General features: G+C 36.1%; 2 protein-coding genes across 2 annotated transcripts in view; both read right to left on the bottom strand.

Moving 5' to 3' along the window:
• LOC110373154 (uncharacterized) overlaps window positions 1–22618 on the bottom strand; it is a 188893-nt gene extending 166275 nt beyond the window's left edge. The window contains exon 1 of the mRNA XM_064035462.1: window positions 22222–22618. The gene's annotated coding sequence lies outside the window, so the exon portion shown is untranslated. The remainder of the gene's footprint in view (window positions 1–22221) is intronic.
• Window positions 22619–22996: 378 nt separating this feature from the next.
• Window positions 22997–25874, bottom strand: LOC110373057 (THAP domain-containing protein 1). Its single transcript, XM_064035540.1, has 5 exons — window positions 25587–25874; window positions 25335–25430; window positions 24902–25016; window positions 23860–24052; window positions 22997–23660 (listed from the first exon to the last, which is right to left on the bottom strand). The coding sequence occupies exons 2-5, from the start codon at window positions 25411–25413 to the stop codon at window positions 23052–23054; spliced, it is 996 nt and encodes a 331-aa protein (XP_063891610.1). The 5' UTR covers window positions 25414–25430; window positions 25587–25874; the 3' UTR covers window positions 22997–23051.
• Between the last annotated feature and the right edge of the window lie 1099 nt (window positions 25875–26973).

Raw genomic sequence — 26973 nt, 5'->3', positions numbered from 1 at the left:
CGAACTTTTAATCTTCGAGCATTTTTTCTTCGTACGTTGGAAAGGGAAAAATCGGGGGAAATGAAGGCTGGTGTATTGGAAGCGGTCGTGCGTGATGCATGTCGTGTCGCCGCCGTGTCGTGCCGTGTAGATACCAGCTGATTGATCGCGCTCGCGTCCACCCGTGTGAACTCCCCGATTGATTACCGAACGTACCACAAAAAATGGCGGAAATCCTTCTAACCGCGTTCGGAAAATATAAACTGAATTTCGAGTTAATGAAAGGCTTGATTTTCTCCCTGGAGATGTAAACCCTTTGGTAACTGATTGATTTTAATTTAATTACAGCGGTAAAATAAATAAAAGGTTTGGTAAAAATGTTTACTGGTTTATTTTGAATTTTGAAAGACTTAACTATATTACGGGGGACTCGTAACAAATCGAGACGATTACGTAAATAGGGAGGTACTTTAAGCTTCAATCGGAGCATCGACAAAGGAAACACACTAAGTGCTGAAGACTCCATCCATTTGCTATCTTTCTAAAGATTTCCCTGCTAATCTTTCGTTCAATTGATACTCGGCACTCTAGACCTCTTCCTTTATCTGTCGGGTAAGTACTCAGTACAATTGCTAGGATTTCAAGTGGTGTTCAATCTTAGTTCAGAAGTGGTTGAGCTTATTTTTCCTTCTTTCGAAAGATCGTGAACGATATAAATTTTACAATACTGTAAACTAACATATTCCGAAGAATTCTTAATGATTTTTCTCTTGTATAAACTTAGGCAATAATTCTTAAATAGCAACACTTAACATTGAAATATTTTATAGGAGTTTGTAAAAGACAATAAAAATTTAAATTTTCTTTTATACAACGAAAAGTTTAAGTGAACTACGAAGTTGGTTTCGTTTTAAAATACAAAGTTTTTTACTAAGTACTTAAGCGGATATAGTTTAGTGTGGCAATTTATGATAGACCGAAATTATAAGCTTGGGTGCTTAGCAAAGAGTTTTTAATAACTTCGTAGAAAAGTAAATAACTATCTGTGTAAAAAGACCTCGGAACGAAAAAAAATTAACTCTGACCTATTTTTTTTTAAAGCAGAAAGCACTTCTATATTTTTTGCTCTCATATTCATTATATTTATTTGCCTTTATGTTTTACATGCTGCATTTTTTATTTCGCCTTTTGTAGCAGTGGAAAATAAAATTCAGCCAATAGTTGCGAAGTTAAAAATAGGTTCAACCAAAGAGAATCCATACTTTATAATTTGAAGTGGATTTAAATGAACATGATACTGTTTCTGCAAAGTTGGGTAGGTAATGAGTTTGTTCATAGGTTATTGATGATCGTAACTTAACCGTTATTATGACAATGATTATACCAACATACAACAATAAATTCATCTGTCAATTGAATCATACTTTGTAACTCCAAAACAATGCTTAAACAAAACAGATCTTATATCAGCAACTGGTAGTTTATTGCACCTAGCATTGCACCTGCGTACACTTCTGGATGTAAATTCGCACGTATGCTGTTGCTGAGTCAATCAGTTGAGTCACTCAACTCGAGCGGAATGCTAAGCAGATACCCCACATTTCATGCCGCGCAGTGTACGGGACTGGGTTTTTGTCATAAATATTTACAGGCTGTGTATTGGTAGATGTAAGTCGGATATGGTACGTCTTACATGCACTGATGACTGTACAATTGTATAGCTATCTTTTATACAAATAAATCATCTTTTATCTAGCAAAAAAAACACTATGAAAAATGTGTAACTCTCTAAATGTTTAAGCTTAGTGAACGGACGTGATTCTTTAAAGGTCATCTGAAATCTATCGAGGCACGATCAGTCCAAATCTATAGGAAAACATACTCCTTCTCCTCTGTCTATATTAAACAAAAGATAAGCGATATTTCGCAAATAACACCTACGAAAAACGTCTCCCTAAACCGTAAAAAGCTTATGACGTCCCTAACACGTGCGATACACAGATAGCCACGGAAAAGGGATAGCATCTATATTTAGCTATAGCCTGTTATAGCGTCGTCATCAACGCTATTACAGGCTATCGGTTGTTATAAACTTCTAACTAAACTCCCACGTAAAAACTTCTTACAGATCAAAGGAACTTGACATTTTTGAGCTGAACTTCGTAGCTTCGAAAAGTTCTGGAAAATTATCTTTAACTAGGCAGAGGTTTCGCCCACGTCCTGTGAGAAGTATTTCATACACCGAGATAGAAAGTAAACTATAGCCTTCCTTGATAAATGTGCTATCTAAGACTGAAAAAATATTCAAATCGGATTAGATTTTCCTGAGATAAGGGCATTTATACAAATAAACTCCTCAGCTTTATAATATCCAAAGTATAGATTCTGAGGGGCGCGCTGTTTTGTTCTAAAACACAAAGTTCTGTAGAAATTCGATTATATCGGATTAACCAACAGCTGTTTCCTAAGAATTCTTCACTCGGAAATTGTGTAGCTCATCTTCAGTTAAAGATTATTCCAGAACAGTTTCTACATAGAATATTTCAGATTTTTCTAGATAACTTCTACAGAGATTATTCAAGATTATTCTTTTTTTAAAAATATTTCTACAGAGCATTCTCGTAGGACAACAGCTAGGTATTGGGATATTAATGAAATAGATTACATGATAATATCTGCAGATTATTACCACTCTTGCTTATTAATATCACATGAAAAACTTCCAAGAAATATGAGGTACGTAGCCATAGCCTAATTAGCTGAAACCTTTCTCAAAATAAATCGTCGTTCAAAGAAACAAAAAAACGAATTAAATATTAACTTAATTACGTAGGGCAACAAATACATCAAAATAATGTAAAACTGAAACGCATGGGCAATATCAGAGAATGAAAGAACAAAATACATATTTACCAAAACTACAAAATCACTTACAAATCGATCACACACTTTACAGAAACATCCCCCAGTATTCCCCTTTCAATCTGGCAGGGGAATAGAAACGGAACTATCTGCTTTATCATTCGAGGGTAAAAGGTAAAAGTCGGGGGATCGGTTTACCCTGTGCTGAGTTGATTTAATGCCACTTACGGCTTGCTGTGCTGGATAAGGGTAACGCGAGATGAAATGATGACCTAGTTATGGGTAAGAATTTTGCTGCATGTGGACTGAGTTGAAATATGGATTTGATGGTGGTTCGACGGTAGGTGTGTTTTGGCTGCTTTATTGAAAATGGCAATGGTACCTCTATGTAAGTAGTCGAACTTTAAAAGCTCTCAAACAATGTTGGCAATAAGTATCTTGAAGCAATTTCATTTGAAGGGACAGAAAAATCCTTCTCGTTTTATAATATTCACGTGCCGTCCCCACGTCTTCAAACAGAAAACTGTTAATACATTCTCCATCACAACATTGAAGGCACGTCCATAAAGTAAGCGAAGTACAGTCGTGCCGATAGCTTGTTGGGGCGTCAGCGGCCTGCGGGACATCAATCAGCCTATCGAGTGATTGATGTACTCGACGATACACCCGCACGCAAGTGTACGGCACTGCTGTGCTCACATGTACGTGTTGAATTGATTAATGAAATTAATGAAGCGCCGTGTACCAACAATTGATTGTATAAGCCTAATGTGTCGTTCGTTTGGCCTCGAGTGGTGTCAATGGCTCCTGGCGTGTACATACTGCATGGAGGTCGAAGGTGACAGTGGACTATAATTATAGGAGGCTATTTACGTGGCTTTTCTATGAAGGGGCGCACCTAGAGACACGTAAATAAATATTGTTAGGGTATTTTGTGACAATGAAAAATGGAAGCAAACAATTAGGAAAGTAAATATTAAATAACTTAAAGAAATATTGAAAAATGATATTTTTGAACTAGCATGGGTAAATTGTTATCACGGAAGAATTCCTTTCTGTAGATATCAGAAAAAAAACAATACATAATTTTCTAAACAAATAAGCAAAAAAACGTCATAGATATAATTCTCCCAACACAATGTGCCATCAAGCAAAAGATCTTCAATCTCTGATTAAGGCACGTGATCGTCATAATCCCGGCTCGGCACATTACCCTGAATACTAAAACACGTTACCTTTATGATTATGAATACCCCATACATTCAAATTCACGTCACATTTAGTCACAATTTGTTCTCCCGGGCTCCGCGCGTGACGTCATATATGGCCGACCCCTCTTCACGTGCACAAATTGCTTGTTTGCACCTCATATTTTTCTTCAGTGAGGATTTTAAGTGATGCTTTTGTTTTATTAAATAAAATGTATTTTTGGGGAACGAGTAATGTAAAAGTTCTAACGTGATCTCTGTGGAAAAAGATAAGACAAGAGAATTAGCTGTTTCGCATGGTTTCTTGAGTCTACTAGTTCTAGGTCTTGCAAGGATACCTAAACTAAATCCTGTATAGACGGCTGTAGTAGTAGTGTAGTTATAAGTAAAATGAAGGCTTATCCGTTTATAATATTTGTATCATCATCATATCAGATCAGCCAATTGGCGTCCATTGTTGAATGTTAATATACTTAGTTATTAATATCATCATTAACTGCACTTTCGAGTACCTAATGGTTTTTTAAACAAGAATATTTTAACACCAGCCAATTATACCTGACATGAAACCTACCAATTTCCATTTTAAATATTGAACTCTACATTTATAAAGCCGCTGTCGATTTTGGGAGCCTTGCAACTGCAGCATACACAGTATTGTTACATTTCCATCGAGCCTAATCTTTTAAACTGCGGAAATCCGACTAAATCCCTCGAGCACTCTACCCGCTTTACTTGCTCTACTTGAAAAGCATTTTTCAACATTGTGATTACACGTGCCTACGTTATTTCTATTTCTACAGCATTCATATTTTTGGATATCGAGTTTTTGGATTTATATTCTGTAAGTAAAAGTAGTTTGTAGTTACCTAATTGGACCCATTTGGCTGTGTTCGGTTCATAATCATTCTTGTGCCCTCATCTTAATTTTATTTGGGGTACTCTTCCATCTGCCGTCATCTTACAAGTTACATTCTTTCCAGCCATGTCAACTTTCAAACACAATGGGTCCATCGTTTCCTTGGTCGACCTCTTCCACTATATCCATTCACAAATATGTTCAGTAGTATCCCATTAAATAATCATAGCTTATGTATTGTATGTAATGTTATTGTAAGCTTGACACGCATTCTCATAAATACACATTGTAACTACATCCCAGTTTACACATGGTAGGTACAAACTTTGACATTGATTGCAATCTCCCCTCAACATTTAACGTCGAATTTCACGGCAAGTTTATGAAATAAACATAAGAGAGAACTTCTTCCCCTATACGTACAAAATATAGCCTCCTATGTTACTCGGGGATAGTCGATCATCCCCAAAGTGACATAATTTTTCAAATCGGTTCAGTAGATTCAGATAGACTGTCGCAAACTCATAAACCTTAGCTCGTTATAATATGAAGCAAGTGTAGCTATATAAAATAGCTAATATTATCAGGTACAAACTAATCCAGCAACAGTAATAGTTAGAGTATTAACATGAGTTACAATATGAGCAATATCAATCAGTATGTTCATGCTCTAGTTAATGTTAGTGATCACTTGCCGGTTACCGGCAAAGCGGTAGTTGCTCCGTAAACTGTTTCATTAACATATACAGTAATAGAATAGAAAGAATAGGAACTATTGTAATATTTGGTTAACTCTTCCGTAGCGGGCTTGCTGGAAGAGATTTTTTAAGAAATAAGCTGTGACTTGGTACTTGATTTGTTTTTGTCTCATCAACTATGTAAAATATTGTTTTAACGTGACATAGGATAATGGATAAGAACTTTCCCACGTCCCTTATTGAATCTCATCTTAGCCAGTTGTGAAAGCACATCTCTAATGTCTAATATTAAAACCCTGACATTAATCCTGTATGGCATAATTTTGGTTAGAAAAGTAGATAGAAGTAGCTTTTATAACAACAAAGTTACCAAAATAAGCACGGCAAAAATAGAAAAAAAACATTTTTGGAAATTGGCCATCTTCAAACACTGAATCATAAATTCTCACTGCCCACAATGACACATAAAGCAACTTAACTCATAACCTTGAGAGATAGGGACAGGAAGAAGATATCCGTTGTGTATCCCGAGAGAGTTACCAGTAACTGATGAGATGGTTCTAAGGTTACTGCTGATAATATTTGTTACTGAGCTGTGGGAAATAACGCTTTGGATAGTTATTTTTGAAGAGTTACGCAGACTGAATGTTTACTCTATGGTCATCATTATTGCAAAGCGATAAAAGTTTGTGGTGTAAAGGATGATGGGCAATTTTGTATGAACCCTGGCCTGATAACCAATAAAGTTCTAATGTATATTATATTATTGCTTATACGCTACAGTTACTGAAATAAAACAGTTCATGTCAAGAATCGACCGGAAATAAGTACAGTCGGGCAGAAAAGAGTTATACTTTTTGCACCTATTTTTTTTAGTTAAAATATAATCTATAGTAGAAAACTTCATTGTATGATGTATTTTCGTCAACTCATCACTTATTGAAATAAGCCTAGGGTACACTATCAATAAAAATCGGTCTTAACTAGGCATAATTGTTTTAATAGCAAAACAAAACATTAAAACTTTTACTTCTACCACCGTATACTATTTCCATTATTGGAGATAGCATTTCCTCGTTCTGCGGCACCAAGATAGTCGGCCCTGGGTTGTCGAATTATTAGAAAAGTAGAGACCCACCCCAGCTTCGCGAGGGAAGACGGTATTTCCTCACTATTTAACTGATGTTATTACACATACAAACCTTGCTCTTCAGTCACTCTATCTTTGAATATATTATACCTAACCTAACCTAAACTCCTAGCTTTGTTCACGTGGATGATACAGGGGGGCGAAATAGCCGCGAAACGCTTCGAGAAAAGGATGGTACGGCCGTGCCCGCTTTGCTCAGACTTGACTGGGGCACTGCTGTGCCTCCAGATATTAAAAAACCGTATCAAAATCCGTTGCGTAGTTTGGAAGAGTTAATAAGCTTTCAAAGGAACTTAGGGATATAATGACTGAAAAAGCGACTTTGTTTTATACTATTTAGTGATACACAAATAGTAGATAACCAAACGGGTGGTCAGGGCCGCAAGGATACATGAGGGGTTTACTCAGTAGAATAAAGTTATTTAAGTTGTTTGTCAGCTTTCACAGAGTTCTCATCATATGGCACATCAGGCTTGTTAGCCAGGACAGTTGACAGTCATTGGTGATGATAGATTGATGCCAGCACACCTCCAATTCCACAGGATTATATTTCAAAGCAAGATGTATTATCCTGGCCATTAGATGATGCCTGTGCAAATGGGCACACTTGTTTAACTGAACTGATTTGAAAAATCTTTCAGTGGTGGAAAAGCTACTTACGTTATTTATAATAAGAAGATAGGTTTTCTTTATATAACATACGTGCCAAAGTGGTTTAATTCCATAGGCAGTCGTAGGCTTACAGTACTGATATCTTTTTTCCCCAGTGGTTAACAATGTTACACCCATAACAAAAATTGAAGTGAATGAATTGAAGGACCGGCGGAATACGTAGGTACACCTTACGTTGTGAATACTAACTGTTATTTTTTTTTTTTATATATGGACACATGCGCCTTCTCTGACACGTCCTGACTGATATTGACAATAATATAATGCACTGCTCCCAAACAAAATGTTGTGGTTCAAATCCATAGCTGTCCTATGCTATCAAATGTCATATCTTCGTTTTCCGGTGGTTTACAATGTTTTGCCCATAATAAAAAATGAAGCTTATGGCATAAGCTACCATTTGATGTGCAAATGGTTTTTATTGGATATGCCGGTTAGACTCACCGGAATGGCGGAATACGTACATCATAAATACGTTGTAAATACTACCTGCTAAATAATCTTTTTTTTTCAATAAAATTGGAAAATATGGGCACAGACACCTTCTGTGACTCGTTCTAACAATTATTGACAATAATGATGCACTTAAACATCTCTTCCATACAAAATATGTAGTGGTTCAAGTCCATAGGCTGTCCTATGCTATCAAGTATCATATCTTCGTTCTCCGGTGGCTTACAATGTTTTGCCCATAATAAAAAATGAAGCTTAGGGTATAAGCTATCATTTGATATACAAACGGTTTTCATTGGTTTTGCCGGTTAGACTCACCAGAACGGCGAAATACGTACACCATACGTTGTAAATACTACCTGCTAAATAATCTTTTTTTTTTTTCAATAAAATTGGAAAATATGGGCACAGACACCTTCTGTGACTCGTTCTGACAATTATTGACAATAATAATGCACTTAAACATCCCTCCCATACTCAAGGAAGTGGTTCAAGTCCATGGGCTGTCCTATGCTATCAGGTGTTGTATCGTCGTTCTCCGGTGGTTTACAATGTTTTGCCCATAATAAAAAATGAAGCTTAGGGTATAAGCTATCATTTGATATGCGAATGGTTTCTATTGGATATACCGGCCAATTTTACCCATCATCCTTTCGAAATTATTACAGTAAAGAATCGTTATCCGAATCTTCATGATCCTAGATTCTGGCTACACTATTTACAACGGCTAGGTACTGTTACCCAAAAAAAATACATGAATAACAAAAATGTAAACTTGGCAGGTAAGTACCTACCTAAAACTGCTATGGCGCGAAACTCAACAATGGACTAGAAACCATTCATTCTTAGATAAAGTCTTCACAAGAACGGTTCTATTTCCTACAAAGATTAGGAAGTAGATACGTGTAACATCCTTTCCCGATATTCTATCTATCTTTTGTTAAAGATCAAGCAATTTGGCATTACTTTTACGAGGCTAATATCAAAATTCTATCTCTAGTAACCTAATCAATAGATAGATAGAATATTGGAAACAGCCGGACGGACGACAACGAGACGGATAATGACGTCATCCTACGGTAATACTCCAAACATAACCTAAAAGGGATTTGTTTTGCTCCTGTCATGGTCGTCTGTAGGCGGCCTAATAATAGTGATCTGAGCACACAGGTGGCTGATCCCCCGATACTATTTAAAGCGTCATTATTCTTTAAATAGCTTTATTTACTTACTAGTTGGGAAGTACTTGCTTACTTAGTTGATCTGCGTGGATATTGCTCGTACAATCGGACCTTTTCTTTAACTTAAACTTCTTTATAAATCCTCTATTTTGTGATATCGACAGAGACTTAATTTTAAATGTTTCAAATTATTTTGAAAAGCGAATCAATCATTAAGATAATGTTTGCATTTGATAGCATCAGCATGGTCCTCCATCAATGACCTATCATTGTTACAAGGCTTTCTTCAGAAAAGAAGCAAGTTCATTGACTTCACATATGTACCTACATATGTAGGTGCAAATTATTTAGTCTTCTGGGACACAACAAGCAAGAATATTATAGTTCCCAGCACAAAATTACGCACTCGGTTGGTAGGACTTCCATTTTTCAATTCCGCGGACAGATAATAAGAGTTTTAGTTAGGGGTGGTCCACCAGTAGAAAATAAGCACAGAAATATTATTATTTTTAACTTTAAAAGGGCTCAAAGTTTTGGACTGGTTGGTAAGTTTAAGGGTTGTCTCCTGAATAATGTCTGGACTTCGTATATAGTTTTTGTCTCCCAGTTACTTATCTACTAATTGCATCTAGCAGGATCTAAAAAAAAACAAACTACATATGTATCAATTGGAGACTACATTAATTACTTATTAAATTAGTCTTGTAATTATATTCTTCTAAAAAAAATCCTTCACACAAATCTGGTAAAACTGAATCTTGATATTCATCTATAGGACAATTTATGAGTTCGATCAAAACTATCCTTGAAAATGTTGGCCATCCCTAAACTAAATGTTGGTTGTAACGGTAGCTGCGGAACCAATTACTGAACTTGGACAAGTCCCGACTGTTTCAGACATTTAACTGCGAAATAAACGATGGAAACGAAAAGTTTCCGCTGAAATATTATTAATTCACTGTTGTTATAATTTTATTTGTATTTATAAAGGGTAGGTTTTCATTTCCGAGGCCACCAACCTATTTCTTGTGAAATCAAATTACTTATCAATTTATGTGACTTCCCGCCATTTTGTGACAGTTGGTTGACAGCTGTCAAACTAACTTCAGCCGGAGCTATTAATTAATTTTGAAGTTATGTATTTGAATTTAAGTTACGACTTTTTAGTAAATAAATACAGTTTTAGAGATAAATTCAGACCTTCAGAGAATTTATCAGAAACTATTGATGTTAAAACGAATATTTTTTTTATAATTGGCAATCAGTATCGTAGTTATGCTTTCCCAGAATGCAAAGAGTTTTCAGAATATTCATAAAATATGATCGAATCTGAAAAGAATAAATAATTTCTGTGTGCACTGTAAATATTAAATGAAATTCATGTTTTATGCAATATTCCTTTTTCTGTTGCAACTTATTTACTATCTTTCATCTGAATTTCTGTGAAACCATTTTTCAAATTGGATTCGTTTGTAAAGTCTGATTGGACTTCTCAATAATAAAAAAAAACATTTATTATAACGGACTCACTTGACGAACGAAAGCATTTACATAGGGAAATAGGTTTATAAAGCGCCTGCTGCTTATTAGCTATGAGTTACCGAAAAGAACGGCAAATGAAAATATAATTACAGTATTTTTGCCGCTTAAACTAACCGGCACGAATAAGGAGTCATAACACAAAATTTAACTGCAAGCTCTCTCAAAAAAACCCTTTCAATATTTGTCACCTAGCTCGACAAAGTAAAGAGATTATGTCTGCACATTTAATATTTATACCAGAGACAGGCGTCGTAACAGCGTTAACCTTTTATTGGCCTCCAGTGTAAGTAAGTCAGCCATTAATTCAATGCTGGGGTGGGTAGATTTATTGGCGGGAAGTGTAACGTCTTGCGAGATGTAATTTGCGAAAACTATCGAGTGTGTGTTCTGTCACAAAATACATAGGTACAGAAGTCAATCTCATGTATGTACTTCACTTTTCATGCCTAAACTCGGCGGTCGCGCTAGGGTCGTCAACTTTTTTATGCGCATAAAACTAACGTGGTAGTGGTACTCGTAATTATTTGATATATTGTTGAGAATAAAACAGGAAAAATGAAATATAAACCAATAGTAATAAAATATTTAATGTGGCATACATGAGGTTAATAAACACTTTCAACGGAAATTCGTTTGAACGAGATACCGAACTTTTTCAGAAACCGCATTTTATAATTTTGTTATTCATACATATATAGGTACTTACTTATTACTCTTTACTTGCGAAAAAAATATTTTTGTATGTAATGGGTTGGTACAGTCCCTGATCTAAGCTTGCTTCTACCTACAGAAACCTTGATGTGCGAGTTTTATTTCGTCTACCTTACAACATACTCTCGCCATGATCACAAAAATTATCAACTCCTACTAGTAATAATCTTTGAGGGTAGGTTGGGAGGTTCGCCTGGGTCGACACTAGCAAAACTTATTACGGCATTGGGCCAGAGGCCGCCGGGGCGCTTACCTACCCACCTAACTGTACCTACCTACTGCGTTTATTAAAAGAACCATCGAAATATGAGAAAATAAGTAGGTCCATACTATATGTAATACGGCAGGCTAAAAAACGACATTGTTTATTGTTGTATTAAAACAACCGTCCACTGAACAATTATAATACGACTTTTTTGTTGCCCCATTATTACTTTTTCTTTTGTTATTAAAATTAAAAATATTACAGTCAAATTACAGTTAGGCAGGTATCAAAACGCGTGCACATTTATCTACCTTGTGTGTGACGCGCGTATCTCAAGAAAACGGCAGCCCCGCTCGCACTGTTTTGAGTTGTTTTGAGACAGCGCGTCTGTGAACACGCACACATAGACACCTATGTCTGCGTGACTCGAACGCGCTTTATATGTAGATTGACTTCTGTACCTATGTATTTTGTGGTTCTGTTCCCTGTGGTTAGATCGGTGATCGGCTGCGATTGGAACCCTTTGTGGCGCGAATTGCTTGAATTGCAACAGTTATCCAATAAATTCCTTTTATTGCGTGTTTCCTTATTGCTACGTGTTTACAGTATTCTTCTACCTTTCGCACTGCATCAAGAAAATCTTTCCTAAGCAGTTCTTTCCCTCCTAAGAAGGTAGGTATATGTCTAAACTGCCACAAAAAGGGCAAACATTGTTCCTCCTTTACCATAGTAAAGCTATGGTCATGAGAAGTTATTTAGCAAACTCCCAGGCACTACTAATCCCACAAAAAACATAGCCTATATATGTCTACCACTTGGAAATAACATGACCTTCTAATACCGATAGACTCAATTACCGAAACTTCTAGACTCAATCCACTACTCCATTACTTAGCGACGAAAGTTTTCCCTCTAATAATAGCGTAGGTATTCCGGAGTATATCAAGTTACTTGACAGCGAAATATTTATGTACTTAGCTATTAAATAACACATATGTATCATAAGGTCAAATCATCTTTGTCCTTTCGTAGCTACAACACACAGTATGTACAGTCAACTTCAGGACAGTGGTAATAGTTTTGTAGAAAAATCGTACTTATTACTATTGAGTTAAGGTGCATGACAGTTACCACTAATGTGCAGTTTACTGTACATACGTACCTACAACAGTCTGAAGTGACTTTTGTGAACAAACATTTTCGCAAGGATTTTCCTCATGCCATCTCTTTGACCTGTAGGTACCCATGTCGATATGTTAACATAATTTTTTTTTGGGCAGAAATAGCTCATATTCTGTAGGTGTGTTTAATGCCTTCTTGACATGGGAAAAGATTGTACTTAAAAGATTTTAGAGAGAGTAGAAACTTGAGAGAGAGAGTAGATACTTGAGTATGTGTCAAAGAATATCTAACCTAATATACTTCTATAGTAGAATAGTTACTGCGTAAGTTCTTTTTTCAATGAATCTGCAACATCATACTGAAATCTAAATCAAAGTTTCCAACAGCAAAATTGTTTACCCGGTCCAAGAAAAACACAATTACACGCCAATTTCTCAATATAAAACAGTAATTAACAGTGCCATTGTGCTGCCAGTTAACTTCCTGAACTTAACCTAAAGAATAAACAGCTGCTTGACTAGAACATTACATAAGCCACTCTCTCCGCGAAACACTCTTACTATCATTTACTTTCAACCACTTAGAGCACTACACTGGAGACTAAACAGTCGGCCAACAGTTGACCTGATGATTGACAAATATTTTTTAAAGACAATCTTGATTCCAATCAAAGTTTTCAGCAGGTTCAAATTCAAATCCAAATTCAAAATCTTTATTACGAACTAATTAAGTATAAGGAGGTAGGTAGGCTAAAGAAGGACATGATGGATTTAAGTCAGTAAGAGTCTGACACTCCCTCACGTAACCCACAGCAGGAGAGGCCATTTGATGATTTCCCAAAAAAAAAAGTCTGATACCGGCTAAATACCTGATCTTTGTAATGTGCATACTACCATTCATCTTCATACTGATTTAAGAGCCCAAACAAACTATCGGCCGACTAACAGTTTGTAGTTTGTTCGATACTCTTATTGCATAAACTACAATATTCTGCACTACAATAATTATGCTGTTTATTCTCTCACATCAACATGATTGGGAAAAGGCTCGGAGGAGGAGGATTCTCTCACATCATTGTTCTACGGTTATCATTGTAATTTATCATCAACTTAAGCTTTAAAACTAGCTGGTGATTGACGAGATTAAGTGTTGAGATAAAAATAGAAGTGGTAAGAATGACAATAGTTAACTAGGTGAAATGGGAGACAGTTTGACTAATGTTGTGCAAAATTTTTAATACAAAATAAAGTATATTTTGCTGTAGGTGGATGTCAAGATTCATTTACATAATGTCTAAATGATTTATTTATTATTTACCTAATACGTCTTTTTGCATGTCGAGAATAAACATCTGCTGCGTCATTTCTTTATCGACTCATTTCCATTTTTACCTATTTATTAATTTGCTAATGCATGTTACGTGAGAATCGACATTTACTTGCGCTTTTTTTCTCATACTCCCATATCAGCATAAAAATTACCATCTGCTCCAATATTCATAAGTGTACCCTCCTTATACGCAAACTTTTTGCAAGCTTGCGTTTCGCGCCAAAACGATAACCTAAACGTTTATTAATGCTGGCGTAACGTTGTAGTAGTTTGTGGTAACTAGTTAATATCTTAATTGATAGCCCATCTACGAAGGTAGCGGCCTGAAGCATGGGGCTATGCACTGATTTACAAACTAATTACTAGCCGTAACCGGCCGAAACCGGTGGGCGCCAGTTTTAACTGCCCCTAACTAGTGCACGCGCCATTACAGCAATTTGTGATGCAAATATTGTTCAGATGGGCATAAATAAGGCAAAATAACGTCGTTTTTAGTTGAGAGACAAATCGGAAGTATCGATGTCACTCGAAATGGGTAAATAGGTCAGGAGTTCGGATCAATGTAACTGGCGAAGTACAAAAAAGAGCAACAAAATAAAATAAAAGTTAACAGGAAACACATTAAGGAAACTACTTCTTTGATGTTATATGATAAAAAAGCACTCCCTTTTTAACTTTTTGTCCCTCCCTATTAGACAAGTTTACAACAAAATGGACGCACAAAATAGGTATATTCTCTACTATATATACAAATCTACGGCTAACACACAATATCGACCCATGCAACTCATAATGACAATATAAACTAAAAGAAAAACGAAGTTACAAATACCAACTGCAGTTTCTAGGAAAACTTTCCTTTGAAAAACTAGCAACACTCAAAAATCTTTTATAGCATTCCCTATGCGTCCCACCTGTTTCTGAATGTGCACTTTGGTAAGCTTCTGACTGTCAGAACAGCATTTGCTCTTACCGTTTCTGAACAATTCAAGTCCGATTTTGCAATCCGGTTGGAATATTTTAAGTTGTAGCATAACGATCTTTAGGATTTGAATAAATTGTGTGTAATGTAGATTTGTGCCAGCTGCTTTTAGCGTTCTCGGATAACTATTTAACTGATACGGAAAGTATGTAGTAACGTAGGTATCTAAGGCCTTATTTATAACGTTTCCAAAATGCACATCTTCTTCTGCAAGCCGTTTTATAGAGAAAACACTGAAAATTGAAATAAACACCCTAAAACTCGCATTTAAAATTGTACAGTACGTCCTTCAAAAAAACGGTCAGCCATTACGAAACATTACAAAAATGATTGTTAAATTAAGCTCGAAAGCTGCACAATAACTGAGCAATATACCAGCGATGGGCGATAAGCTGAATTGATTAATTAGTCTAGTTGAAAGCTAACCTGTCTGTCTGCGCCATTGTTCAACTGAACGCTCATTTCACTACGATTTCATAATCAATTTTTCATTTTCAGCCACCTTTGTTTTTATTAACTTACTGAGTAATTGTTGGTTGATGTTTAATTAACCTGTAATATTTTCTCAAGCTTTTAAATAGAATGGCCGTTGTACTGATTTCAACAAGTGTAAAATAGATGAGCCCCTGAAAACATTTACAGGATTTTTATCCATCTGCTTAAAGTAGCAAAATGCTGGTGAGACGGAGTCAGAAGTATGCAGCTAGTTCTAAATTTAAGGAATCAATCACAGAAGTATAATCAGGATGGTGGGATGCTCATGCACTATGCTTTGGGCAAACCTATTGCAATTTTGAAACTCCACTTGATCAGCTTTACAAAACCAATATGGCCGCTTCCCTTATCAAGAAACACCACTAATACGAGTTATATAAATCCTCCTCAGACCTGCAAGCCACTTGGCACAGCACACACGCTTTGTAAAGAACCACTGAACCATACAAGACATGTTTATGGTAATTCTGCCTCGGTTACATAAATACTTATTACATTTGGACTTGAACTTCGCTATATCTGAGCTGATAAGAGGCCAAGTTAAATGAGGTTGTACGAAAGATATGATCAGGATCAGGCCTCGCGAATGAGGTTATTTGGGTAACGTTTGTTTTGTCTTGTATTCCATGTTGGGTAATGAATGTGAATCAGAATATTATCGAAACAAATAAAATGAGTACGGGAATATGTACCTCTCTATCTAGGTAACAACAAATAAAGTTTTACCTTAGGGATACATACTACGACAAAACAGGCACCTATTTATTTAATTCTCATGGAACAGAAGACAATCCACTGCCTTATCAAAATTCCGGACGGGTACAAAAATCCTGAAATCCAATAACACTCCTGCCCATAAGAAAGCTATTGCATACCAATTTTCATATGCCGTCATGAACCCTCAAATAGCGAGCCTAATCTCTAAACCATTGCCAACAAAACTGCAGTATAATCAGCATTAAACGTCGATTAGCCTGCAGTTATCGCGCCCGCAAATAGTCAGCTCCTTTTCGGCGCAAATTATTCGCAAAAACATTCCAGTATCCCGTAACCACGCTCTCCATTCGACCATCGTTTGCTCCGGAAAAAACTTTTCCCTTTGGGACAGAGCAAAATCTTAATTTCACGTGAACGAAGCCAGAAACCCCTGAGGAACGTTATTTAGCCCGTAAATAGCGCCGTAACGATGTATCGATTTACTTACGTCGGAATATATACGCCTTACTTATTTGGCAATGCTTTGAGATCCTGATTTTGGAGGATACGGTCTTTTTAGCACCTAAATGCAAAACATTTTTGGTTAGAAAGGTACCAAGTACTAAGTATATTGGGCATATACTCAAATTAAATCTGTGCTCACTGTGTCCTAAATCCCACAAAACGACTACCAAATTGACTTCAAATTGAACACCGACCCTACCAAATACGACACACGTAAATAAATAGGTACATAGTTAATTTTGTGTGCAAACTACTTAATTTCTGCGGGCCACAGCCTAAAGTAATTAAGTATAACATGCGCCTAGCCAGCAGTTATCGGACTATCTAGATTGACCTACGTGTACTTCGTAGATTGAACGTTGCTAGTCTGTGGACCTAATTATAATTTCGTAACACACGTTAATTTAGCTTGAAAATTCAATTGGTCACGTAATTTGTAAGTAAGCACATTTATATTGGTTTTTGTAGGAGTTGTACACTATAAAGGTTGGTTAAATATTAAGCAGAAATTAGGGGAACGTAGGTTTATTCAACATGATTAACCTCGATACATTAACAGATTCATAAGCTTAAACATATTAATTTCAGAAGGATTTCAAATGAGATTACCTACATTAACCTACACTATATGACTATTTACATCACCATCTTCCACCAGATCCTCTAAGAACAGAACCCTTCCAAATTCACCGATATATAGTTCACAGCTAACACCACATAATTTGTACTAACTTAGTATAGAACTGTAGCTAGCTAAATTACTGGACACGCTGTAGTCACAGGCTTACTGCAGTGCACCAACAACTTTGGAGGACGAACTTCTAGCTCGCTTGCATCCGATATGGTGTATCACTTTACATAAATTTGCTTTTTTGGTAGTTGCGAAATCATCGAATGACTCCTATGCGCAGTGAGAGAGACACAGTTTCTAAAACCCACTTTTGAAGCCCTTTGTGTATCACAATCAATAGTACTCTTTCAGCAGGCGTTGACAAAAAAAAAACATCCCCTGGGATAACTAAAGGATCAGACAAAAGACAAATCAGGAAAAATACACTCTGATTGTCCTGATATTATCTACACAAGGAATCAGTTTAGATAATCCTGGATTTGCTACCAAATAATTAAGATGTTCAGATAGTTACCTAATCCTTAGCGTGGATGTGTCAAATCTACAGTTAATTCGCAGCTGAAGTCTGTCATTACGTTAACACGAGATACAGCTGAATTACAGTGTTCATGTCCTGGTGACCTAGAAACATGGTAATAAATAGGTATTCAGATGTTGAGCCTACGTAGAAACGCAAGTAGAATCGCGGTCTCATTGCGATGCAAATGCTGCATTTTTAGGACTGGTTTGCCATGAATTATTTCATTACTTTTTAGCCTACTAGTTCGCAATTTAAAACTACGTAGCAAAAAAAGGTTTATTTGTTTCAGTCTGGAAAACATCTGTACAGAAAGAGAGAATTTTTTCTAATATATCGAACGAGAATAATATCCAAAAACTTACAAAATAGTACAGCTAAACTAATCAGTTTTCAGCTAATCTTGAAGCTGAAAAACTTGGCATGTGCTGAACCCAAAGAATATCACAAACACTCTCACGGTAAATTGTCAAATCGCCGATTTGCAAAATGGGCGGCAATTACACAACTGTTGTAGTTTGGTTATCGTTGTAGTTAAATGGTATAACTCACTCTTAATCTAGGTTGTCTGTATCACAGTCACATATTTCAGCATCTGCAATTCCAACAGGAACATAATTACAGTCTGAATATTCATCGCGACTGAATATCTCAACTGCATTATTCTATTAGAAGCTACATGGATGCTACGCCATCGGCCTCGGCGCGAATCGGAAATAATGACATTATGCCGTAATTGACCTCCTCGGAAGACATCCACTGACCTTTTTAGTGATCTTTTAAAAGGTCATATGCTACCTACTCTAGTATCGTCTATCATGTTAGTAGGTGAATATGGACGTGAAAATCTGTGTTTCCTTCATAGTGCAGGGCATGAATGGTAGGTAACTAATGTCATACACAGACTGCACTATGTATTAAAAAGTCCCGAGTTCATAGCGTAATTTTCCGTGTTTAAAAGCTACATACCGGTTAGACTAGAAACTAACCACAACATAGTTAGGAAAACGCTAGGTAGATTAAAAAAAACTCGCATTTAAGAGAAGAGCTTCACTACAATGTGGAGCTAATTACTAGGTTTTTACAGTTTTTTGTAGATCCACAGTAAAAACTGCACAATAACTTGTACCTAAAGCTCGAGTTTTCAAAAAACCCGAGGAACTTAAAACGACGAATACACACCACGTAATAACATAGGTATAGGTAGGTGATAAAGGTATTACGTCTATTGTTAAAGCTTGCTTATTCCTACGAGAAGATCAAGGAATCTGTATTACTTTGCATATCCTGATCTCGTTATATGCTAATTGAGCACAATCTCCCTGGTGAGGTGAGTGAGACTCATACGGAAATCTTACTAGTAAACCTTAGTCATACATATAATATTATGCAAACTATTGTTTTAGTAAATTAAGTACCTAGTGTTAACTGATGGATAGGTAAGGCTAGCTGGTCCACTGTGTGATTGATTGTGTTCATTCATCATTAATTGTGAAAGTTGGCTACTTGGACAAAGACTGACCAAAACTATCAAATGCGGTTGTTATAGAAAAGTAATTAAAGTAATCAATGGAAATAGGAACAAGGAAAGAAATAAATGCAGATACAAATAAGTAGGTAAATATAGTGCGGAGATTTTCGGTTATTCTCTATGGAATCCACTTTTTGAAGCAGCCTCAGCCCAGCAAATGCCTCTTTAGAAACAAAAGACTGAATACACATTCATATTTAGTATTTACTCAGATACCATCCCAAAATCTTCTTCAACTGGCTTATTGTTGCCGATCTCCTATTCCTCAATCACAAAGCCCTAAAACAAAAGTACCCAATCGTTTCTAGATTTGTCCAAACCGAAATAGTACCTCAAACGACGATCCGCGTAACAAGTGGCCAGTTTAAACCGGTTAATGGCTGCACGTGGTACAGTCAACTTCAGGTCAGTGGTAACAGTTTTATAGGAAAATCGTACTTATTAATATTAAGTTAAGGTTCATGACAGTTACCACTGATGTGCGTTCTATTGTACTTGCGCAAACTCACGGCGATTTCGAATTTCAAATTTCGAATATTAACAGCGTCGCAAGCGCATGCGGTAGTTGATTGATCAATCATTAATTGTTATCAATCACGTAGGTACCTATTAATTAATCAATTAGTTGGTGTAATATTTGTTCGTTTACGCGTTTTCCGCTTTAATGCAACTAAGTTTTATGGATGTAGTTAGTTCAGGCACAATGTAAAGATTGTTCTTTATAGACGCTGTGGTTCAAGTGATGGATGATGGACTGTATAGGGAAAACGTCGTTTCTTTGTTATATAAATGTTTTCTACCGTTTCTATCTTCATTAATAAACATATGTATCGATAGATTTTTTCTAATATCTCAATTCCATTAAGTTCTGTGCTAAGAGCGACATCGTCAACATATAAAAGTTGTATTATGTAATAATGGTTAATACGAGAAACACCCATGACCATGACGCATTTCAAATTAAAATTCTACTCTCCATTTTTAGACATTAATACGCTAATTCCGGTTGTTACTTCATCCAGTTTATTTGATAAAACTACATTATCATGTTTTTAGCTGAATGTAGGTAGAAAAATACAACATGTATTTTATAACACATCGCAGACGAATAGAATATGTATCTATCTGAAACTGAATACTTATTCATACCTACTTCTGTGAATCATAGGTATATCCACGTGTATTAAAATCAATTATTATAATTATCTAGATCTTCATAACTAATTAATTAATTCTTCATCAGTAAAAACAAAATCACGTTGCAAAATTTCCATATTTCTTATAACAAGTTCGGATGACTCATCTTTCGATAGAGGATTAACTGTAGGCATCCAGTGGGCGATTGATTTAATAATCCGACTATTTGTGTACCATTACCTAACCCAACACTATTTCTGTACATACGATAAATTTTCAAGTAAATAACCGCATTTTACGTCAACGCTGGTCTATGGAAGTGAGCGCGAAAGATTGTACGTGTAACCATATTAGGTGTTGCGGCCTTTTTGGGCAAATTAGATTCACTTGTTCCTTGCAATCGTAAATTATCTGTAATTCTACTTGTCTCCTAATCGAGCAGTACCGTTTGTACTGTTTGGAATTAAAAATGATAGCCAGCATGGAGGCCCATCCTTCACTCACTCCACTCAATCAAATACGTACTTGACTAAAATTATTCGTTGATCATTTTTGGTAGCTGCTATTTTTTCTGTGTTCAGTTGTAATTTAATGTCCATTTCTATCCATGTTATCTAAACCCACAAAACATAATTTATAATCAAATAAACATTTCCGTTCATATCGTCATCCAAATAGGTTCTTTCCTAGAATTCGTTTTTGATTTCACCTACATATTTTACGTAGAAATAAATCGCTTATTTATAAACTGGAGAAACGAAAACGGTCGTTTCCGAAATCTCAGCATTCCGGATTGGTCATTTTTGGGAATGAGTTCATCCAGAACCTAATTAAGTGCAAAGGGACACATGTGTTTTCGATATGGATGTAGTAAATAGCAATAACACGGTGAGGAAGGAAATAAGGAGACTTAATCCCATGCAGGGTTTACAAGGAATGGAGAAATTAATTGAACTTTATTGGGAACACTTGAAGATCTAAGGAATCGAAAGCTGTGGGGAATTTAATATAACATTGAGTTCTGAAACGTTTCAACCGGCTTATCTTAATTCAAGGCAATTTGTTAGGATTCAATTCCTTCTACATCTGGTTCTTTTGTTGCCAACGGAATTTCTTTCATCAAAAGTGTACAACGCACTGGCCTAGATATGCAAGTGAAGGAAGCTGCCGAGATTACAGCCGTACGTGCTGACTACCCGGAAGTTACTTAGCGTGAAGATATATTCACCACTTGAAAACCAGTTGAGCGCAAAATAACATTAGTTATTGCATAAAAAAACAAAACTTCAAACAACAATACAGTAATTAAATGTACACAAAAGAAATCAGCAACGGATACTTTCAATTGGCGTAACAAGTAGAAAATTACTTCCAGGCCATAAAAAGCGAGGAGAAATTTATTAGACACATGATTTGAATGTGACATGAACATTTTATTATATTTATAATTGCTTATAGCAGCATAATGGTGAACATTAAAAATATTACACGTATGTGAGGCGCGTACGGGCACCGCTCTTATGGCGCTGGGCCTTACGATTAAGGCTCGGAAACACGCATAAGGAATAAATATTGCGAAAGTCCAGTTACTGGCGACTCGCTACACTCCGATTCTAGCCGATGTAGACGTCCAATTCACCTTGTTTTAGCTAAAACACACGGGAATACGGGAAACCAACCAATCGTAGACAACGTAAATAACCAAAATAGAACGGATATTTTTTAAGAAAACGTACCTTATGAGGCGTCCTTCCTCATAATCGGGTTTATAAATCCATTCACAATACGAAACAAAAACCACTCGAGCACTTTGCGAACACAAAAATAATACGAAACTTAGGGCCTCTTACGTTGTAACGTATGGCGAAACGTAAAACACACACATCCTTTTAGGTACGTTTTAGGGAAACAATAAAAAAACTTGCACAATATTTGAACAGATGGGGTATTTATTTTGGTTTGACGCGCGTCGTAAGATCGCGTGCGTGATACCGCGCCGTACCACCGGCCGCGCGGAGGGAATCTCGCCACTGAGCCGGAACACGCCGCTTGTTTGCCTCAGACGTCGCCTTCCCTTTCTAATGGCTGTTTAACGGCAGCTCCACCTCGCGGACAGCGCCCGAACTGCGCACTCTACTAGACTGGCGAGTGGCGAGACGAGTAGCCAGCGATTGCTAGTAGACTAGTAGAGTAACCAGTTTCGTACAGATGTCACGTATTCATGCACTTAGTGGCATCGTTTATTACTCTTTTCAAGTCCCCAAAGAATATATTAAAAGTTATACGCTTACCAGTAGCTAGAAAACTCTAGGGAAGAAGAAGATAAAGAACAAATAATAAAAATTAGGGTATTGAATGAAGGGGGTGCCGCAAGGATCTATACTTGCATCATCTAAGAACAATATAATTGTTTACGCCCAGCTTGTAATAAAACAATATAGAAAATAAGATTGCTCCACAGAAAGCAAGCGCAAGAAAGGTAAAGACTACATTTCAATAAAAACAACTGAGAACTGGAAAAATTCCTAGTTTATTAAAAAAACAATATTTCCGTGATTTACACTTATTATCCTATCATAACTTTACACGACAGTTGCGTCTCTGTTTGTTCAGCTACCACTTTAATGAGGTTGCTATTGGCTAAAACGTTTCTAGGCTGGTAACCCGCCGTGATCCAAGAGTCCAGAATTTCAGTACTTGGCAACATTGTCCTTAACGTGTTCCTAATATAAATGTATGCTTGCGGCGAATACTTGTAAATGCTAAGCGCGAAATTTTTCATGTCTTCCGTCTGCCGCATTGGCATAGCCAAGACTAATCCTGTTGTATCCTCTTTTATTTTATCCTGCAATGATAGTAAGATCCTGCATTTTTTCTTCCGTTTCTGATTTAAAACCTTTTTCTTCATCTCTATAATTTCTTTTATTCTCTTTAGGAATCTATTTTGTCTGTTGTGTACTTTCATGTTGTATTTGAGTTTGTCTTTTAGTCCGACAGCTTGTCTCTGCAGTCTCTGTACTTCAGAGAACAGTTTGAGCAGTTCAATACTATCTAGTTCTGACTGAGGTATGTTGAGGTCTAAGGACATATTGTTGGCTTTGTCCTCTTCTTCATCGGTGGTCATGTAATCTTCATCTTCTTCATTGTCTAGAGTTTCTTCATCTATGTATTCAACCTGACACAAACAAAAATTATTCTTACATGAATTTTGAATACAGTGTATATTAAATGAAGAATATAAATGCTAGAATACTTGTAATACTTGACATTCAAGTTACCTTAGTAATTCATATTTCATCAAGAAATGGTCACATCTGTTTGTGGACACAAAATCAAATCTTAAAAAAGTTGTAAGAACCAACTAGGGTACCCACCTCCAAAACATGTCTAGGTAACTTGAGCGATGGTACTGCCTTATCCACGAGGACCATTTGGTCATCCTCGTCGCATTTGAAACAGTCAATAGAGAAGTGTTGCATGCAGATGTAGGAGAAGTCGGTTGGAGTCCAGTTGTTGCGGCCTGTTAGGTCCGTCCATATCTGTCTCAGGCTGGAGTCTTCAGGAAATCTAAACAACAAAAGCTATTCTTATTATACACAAACTTCTGCCAGCAGTTTCACCCATACTCTGTAGGATCTACGTCCTGGATAAAAGTAGCCTATATGTTCAACAGATGGATAAGCTAAATTGCCAAGTTTCACCAAAATCTGTTCAAACTGCAAACAGTATGTGAAGAAGTAACTTTCTAGTAAACTCTCCATTTTTATATTAGTTTTCAGTGCGATAACTTATGTAGCACTGAATTTGGTAATTGGTTACAAGAGATAACATTTTGCCATAGTTCATTAATTGTCTGCAAATTGTATAGAAGTTTTATTTTAATATTTCGTACATTGTAGTCGAAAAAAAAGTCGTGGTGGACTAGTGGGTAAAGGACCAACCTCAAGTACGAGGGCGCGGGTTCGATCCCAGGTCAGGCAAGTACCAATGCAACTTTTCTAAGTTTGTATGTACTTTCTAAGTATATCTTAGACACCATTGGCTGTGTTTCGGATGGCACGTTAAACTGTAGGTCCCGGCTGTCATTGAACATCCTTGGCAGTCGTTACGGGTAGTCAGAAGCCAGTAAGTCTGACACCAGTCTAACCAAGGGGTATCGGGTTGCCCGGGTTACTGGGTTGAGGAGGTCAGATAGGCAGTCGCTTCTTGTAAAGCACTGGTACTCAGCTGAATCCGGTTAGACTGGAAGCCGACCCCAACATGATTGGGAAAAGGCTCGGAGGATGATGATTTCGTACATTGTAGATAACCATCATAAAGCTAAATTATATATCTCATTCAGTTTTGGAAGCTTATAGATCTAATCATACAAGTAAACAAATTCCAGTTTTTAAGCCATTTCCATTAACAATTTACCTAAAAAAGGATTCAGCATCTAAATTCTTGAAGTCTTCACACCCCAGAACTGCACATGTCTTAGTTATCTCTGTGTCTGCGTCCGCATTCTGTTTCAGTTCTGGTGCCACCATCGCTGTAAATACAATCATTCCACAACTTGTACAAGTAACAAAAAAGTAAGTATTTTGCTCAATCACTGACACAAGTTCATCCAAGTGTAATGAACTTAAATTATTACTATTTCTCAGATTTAATTCCTAACTGTTCTGTAGGATATCAACATGTGAGTGTTTGTCATTTCCAAAAGTTGAAGAGTCTAATAGCCACACTTATTTCCCTATCGACAACAAAATAGCTACATAATTACGACTTTTACGAGTAAACAACTGGACGCCATTATTTAAATATGTAATTCGTTTTATAATCAATTAGATTTTAATCAAACACCTACCAATTGGTGTGGATTTCGCTTTACTGTCGCCGTGGTCCGTTGCATTCTCCTTCATTTTATAACTCTGGCTTGTATTCATCTTACTTATAAAGCTAGCTGAAAAATTATGTCAAAAATTGTTAAATACGATGTTACTAAAGGTCGTTTCACATAAGCAAAATATAATAGCATAACACCGAAACTTTGCAACGGGTACACAATGAACTTAAAAAACAGGGAATTTATTATGTAATTGTAAAAATACAAACTTACTTTAACCCTAGAAAGATAATCTGCGTAAAATTTACGCATGCATTTTTTTTAAATTGCTATTTCTTTCTAACTAGCGCGAATTCATAGCTGTGCGTTTATGACATTTCATTCGTCGCTGGGAGTAACCGTATGGTGTACGTGTCAATAAGGTAAGTGCCACCAATTTTGAAATATAACGACCGCGTGAGCCAAAATTACGCATGATTATCTTTATCGTGATTTAGACGCCCCTACTTTGCAGAGATATTTGCGAGATAATATCTCTAATATATTACCAAATGAAGTGCCTGAAACTCCCGAAGACAATGATTGTGAGCCAGTAGCGAAAAAACGAATTTATTGTTGCTATTTCCCTTCTAAAAAAAGTTGAAAAGCAAATGCGTCCTGCAAAAAATGTATGAGAAAGTGATATGTCGTGAGCATAACGTTGATATGTGCCAAAGCTGTTTGTAACTTACTTTTATATAAATTTATGTTCCTATATTATAAGTTAAGCTAATTGTTGATATTTTCCTAAAAAACAGATTGATTATTAGAATAATAAATTAGTTATCACTTGAAAGAGTAAGTGTTATATAATTTCATTGATTTATAGAAGACGTTTAGATTTTTGTTGCTTTTTTTAATATAAATAAATAAGTCAAAAAAATATCTGCAGTTTTAATTATTAGAATATATGTGTATATATAATAAAATATAATTTATTGAAAAAGACTAATAAACCTAGAGCTACAGCTAATTGAATTACATGCGTCAATTTTACGCATGATTATCTTTTCCGTAGTACAAAATATGATTATCTTTCTAGGGTTAAAACTTTGCCCTACAACAAACTATCGGGGCTGGAATGGCCGGCAGCGAAAACCATAAGAAAATAGGTTAATCGCTTTATATTTATTTACACTATGTTAACATTTTGTAGATAAAACAAGTAAATATTTGAAGTTCCAACGAATGAAACTATCATCAACACAATTGTAGTTTTCACACACTTAGCGCTTATTTGTAGAAATTTTAAATACGCTCGCTCTTCCCATTAAAAATTGTGGCAATGAATGAATGAATGACATAAACAAACTAAACACTGAATTGTTTCGCGTAATCAAAAATTCATTCATTTCGAACGGTTTTTAAATACGGAAATCAATAGTCATGTCCATGTCTTTCAGATTTTTACGGTTTTCAAGATGACAAAACTTTTTGTTATACAAAACTCATTACCTTAAGTGATAATTATGGGTTATTTGAATTACACTAGATCATTTATCATTAAAAGCAATAGTTATAAAAAGTATTTAGACAAAAAAGACTCAAAACTAGCAATAAGCCTGGGCAGGTAACCACCCTCCCAAACCTGAGGTCTGAGGTCGAATGTTTTAATGTCAGA

Source organism: Helicoverpa armigera, chromosome 7, assembly GCF_030705265.1.
Source record: "Helicoverpa armigera isolate CAAS_96S chromosome 7, ASM3070526v1, whole genome shotgun sequence".
NCBI lineage: Eukaryota > Metazoa > Arthropoda > Insecta > Lepidoptera > Noctuidae > Helicoverpa > Helicoverpa armigera.
This window is presented reverse-complemented; position numbering and strand designations above follow the sequence as displayed.